The following is a 3,369-nucleotide window of genomic DNA, read 5'->3' on the forward strand; positions in this document are numbered from 1 at the left end:
CCCCGAAAATCATGACATTGAAGCGCGTGAGCCCCAGGAATTTCCCTGTGATGCTACGACGCTCTTGATGGAGGACGGACTCGAATATGGGGCAAAATGGTACTCTTAACTGATATTTGCACACTTGAGTCCCTCGCCCATTAATCGTCATTTATTATTCTGAGGAGATTCGCCGAGATCATTGCATCGGAATTGACATAGCCTTCGGATCCTCCAGCACTCCAGTTTCTGGATGATGCGGAGAGATCGTTGGCCTGGACTCTTCGGACCCTCCATTCCCGTCGCAATAACTTCTCTCTCACGGTCAATTCACGTACTCTCACTCTCGGGAATTTAATCGAATTTAATTTTGTTAAATTTAATTGAAATTAATTTAATTTATTTATGAAGAATAGAAATTCTATTGGAGTTGAAGTATTATTGAGAAATTGAATAAATCGCGGAGTAAATTTAAAAGTAATTCTCTCATCCCCTATTTAATTAACTTTCTGATTCTTCCTTTTGATTTTTCTGTATCTTTTGGTAAATTCGCGACATCCTTCCTAAGACCGAGCGACCGATCCTACCCCGCTCTCCGAATACCACCGAGCTAGTCGAGCTAATTCCGCAACCTCTCCCTTGATCTCCCCAATTATGGCTAAGTTTTCGTATGGTTCTTTTTAATGCGGTTCGTTGACACCGCTGGAACAAAAGTCAGCTGGCGCCCGACATTTTTCTCGTTTTCCCGTTTATTTCGTTTATTCGGTTTTCGAGGATTTTCGTGGGGACATCGAGGAGCAGAGGCCGAAGGTGACAACACTCCGGCTGTTTTGAGTTTCGCATCGAGTTATGGATAAGTCTACGATTTATATTTTAAGTTTTGAGGTTCCCATGGGTTAGTGCCGTCACAATCTCTTCAATTGGAATGGGATTTATCCTCAGGGTCCACCCCTGATAATGAACGAGAATTCACGTAGTTTCTCTTCATGAAACTATAAAGGAGGGTCTTGTACAGATCTGTTGACTTCAGTGAATTTGGGGAGAACCCACTGCAGGAAGAACAAGAACAGTTTATTGAACGGATCATTCAAACTTTCGTGAACGGACTCTGCCGCCTTCAACTTGAGTGCTAACCACTGATCATTGAAAAACAATAGCAGAGCAGGCCATTGTTCGAGAATTCTGTCTACCACTAATGCTAACGACAACCAACGTGTTTGGGATGGATGCAAGAGTTTGTGGATTTCAACGTTCGTAAACATCTGGAATTCCACGTACTCACTTTGCCTCTTACAATTGCTATTGAAAAAATTATAGATATTGCGAGCTACGCCTTCACAACTACGTGGTAATTGTTTACAAGCTTCGCTTGCACAAATATGCAGTGAGGGGCAAATGCACTTTAGGATCGTAATGTGTGGATAATCTCGCTTCAAACGACTAGCAACGGAGTTCTGCACACCCATCATAACCCTGCAACCATCAGATCCAAAGCCTACGACATTTTCCATTGGAACCCCTCGCTCTGTGAAGCTTTTGATGATGTTGTTGTACAAGTGTTCTGCTGTTGCACTTGTTACCTTCCCAGGTTCCAAAACCTGTATCAAGTCCCAAAATTTCGATACAACCTTGCCTTCTCCTTCATCAAAATATCTCACAAGCAAACAACTTGTTTTAGTAGCCAAAACGTCTGTGGATTCGTCTGTCAAAATGCTGAATTTAGTCTTCTTCAGCTTCTCCGCAAGTACGCGCCTTTCCGTCTCACCAATGACATTTTTGACAATTGCCGTTCTCTTGGTTCGTTTCACAGCCATTTTTTGAGCAATTCGGGAATCAGGGAAACATTCTTTTAGTACGTCTGACACGTGATTCAATGCATTGTAGGCCATTTTGTGATCGGCACAGAATGCAGCAATTTTTATTTCTGCAGTGTCTAAGGGGTCTCCAGTGCCGTCTTCACGTTGAAGAAACTGAGTCATTTTTATGCTTGTGTTCTTCAGTGGTCTTTCCCTCTGTTTGTGTTTACCTGTTTTGGCATGTGTCTTCAATACAGATATATCAGCAGTGTATNAAAACGTCTGTGGATTCGTCTGTCAAAATGCTGAATTTAGTCTTCTTCAGCTTCTCCGCAAGTACGCGCCTTTCCGTCTCACCAATGACATTTTTGACAATTGCCGTTCTCTTGGTTCGTTTCACAGCCATTTTTTGAGCAATTCGGGAATCAGGGAAACATTCTTTTAGTACGTCTGACACGTGATTCAATGCATTGTAGGCCATTTTGTGATCGGCACAGAATGCAGCAATTTTTATTTCTGCAGTGTCTAAGGGGTCTCCAGTGCCGTCTTCACGTTGAAGAAACTGAGTCATTTTTATGCTTGTGTTCTTCAGTGGTCTTTCCCTCTGTTTGTGTTTACCTGTTTTGGCATGTGTCTTCAATACAGATATATCAGCAGTGTATTCCTGAGAACACAATTTACATCTGGCTTTGAGAGGATTAGCAGGAACACGCTGTAGCCAAGATTTGAACTCATTCATCTGCAGCCAATCATCTCGAAACTTCTGGGCGACTTTAGGTTTACTCCCTTGTTCGACTCTCGATTTCTTTTTCGGTGGTGTTCGACATGGATTATGTTCCTCTTCCATATTACCTGAAATAAGTTTTTTGGTCAGTACTGCTGGAAATTCTAACCTTATCTTTAAACCGTAAGTGCAGCTCAATGTCATTCATCGATATTTACCTGTGGTATTTACAGCAAGATTATAATCAAAATACGCAAACTATTTTACAAATAGTTGTGCTTCTCGTGGAGGAATTTCAAAAGGGAGCGCCGGCACCTATCAAGCAATTCTTGTGGCGAGTTATGGAGGTCACACCGCTAGTGAATATCAGCTGTTGTGGAAAGAAAACGAGATAGGCGAAGTAGGGGGCTCCCTGTGTTGTAACGAATTTTATGATTGGTGCAATTTTTGTCTCGCTGTACATGATTCGTCGGACATTCCATCGGACAAATTGCATTTTATTGACTGATGGTCCTTCCGAGAGTCACTGGCACTCTTGGTGTCCCTGAATAGTGTCCGCTTTACCATTCTTAAACCTCAAATTTTTCATGAAATTCGATGTACCAATAATTCAAACGAAGACCGATTATCACCTCTACCAACAGGGTTTGAGTGTCAAACGGCTCCAATAATGACAGGCGATAAGTTAAAACTAACTTTTTTTATTGTCATTGGAGATTCATTGAAAAAATTTCATCACTACAATATATATTTTTTTCATTAATTGCGAATGAACAATATCCAGGAGATCCAGCTGCTGATAGAAGCCATATAATCAATGCAATTTTCAGGAAAGAAAAGCATTAAAATATTTAATAAAGTTATCCGAAG

At 41.3% G+C, this 3,369-nt stretch overlaps 1 protein-coding gene across 1 annotated transcript; it reads right to left on the reverse strand.

Moving 5' to 3' along the window:
• Window positions 1-971: 971 nt before the first annotated feature.
• Window positions 972-1,958, reverse strand: LOC107045628. The gene has a single exon (XM_015267951.1). The coding sequence runs from the start codon at window positions 1,956-1,958 to the stop codon at window positions 972-974; it is 987 nt and encodes a 328-aa protein (XP_015123437.1).
• Window positions 1,959-3,369: the final 1,411 nt, after the last annotated feature.

This window comes from Diachasma alloeum, unplaced genomic scaffold, assembly GCF_001412515.2.
Source record: "Diachasma alloeum isolate Michigan unplaced genomic scaffold, Dall2.0 Dall_scaffold_01031, whole genome shotgun sequence".
In the NCBI taxonomy this organism is placed as follows: Eukaryota; Metazoa; Arthropoda; class Insecta; order Hymenoptera; family Braconidae; genus Diachasma; species Diachasma alloeum.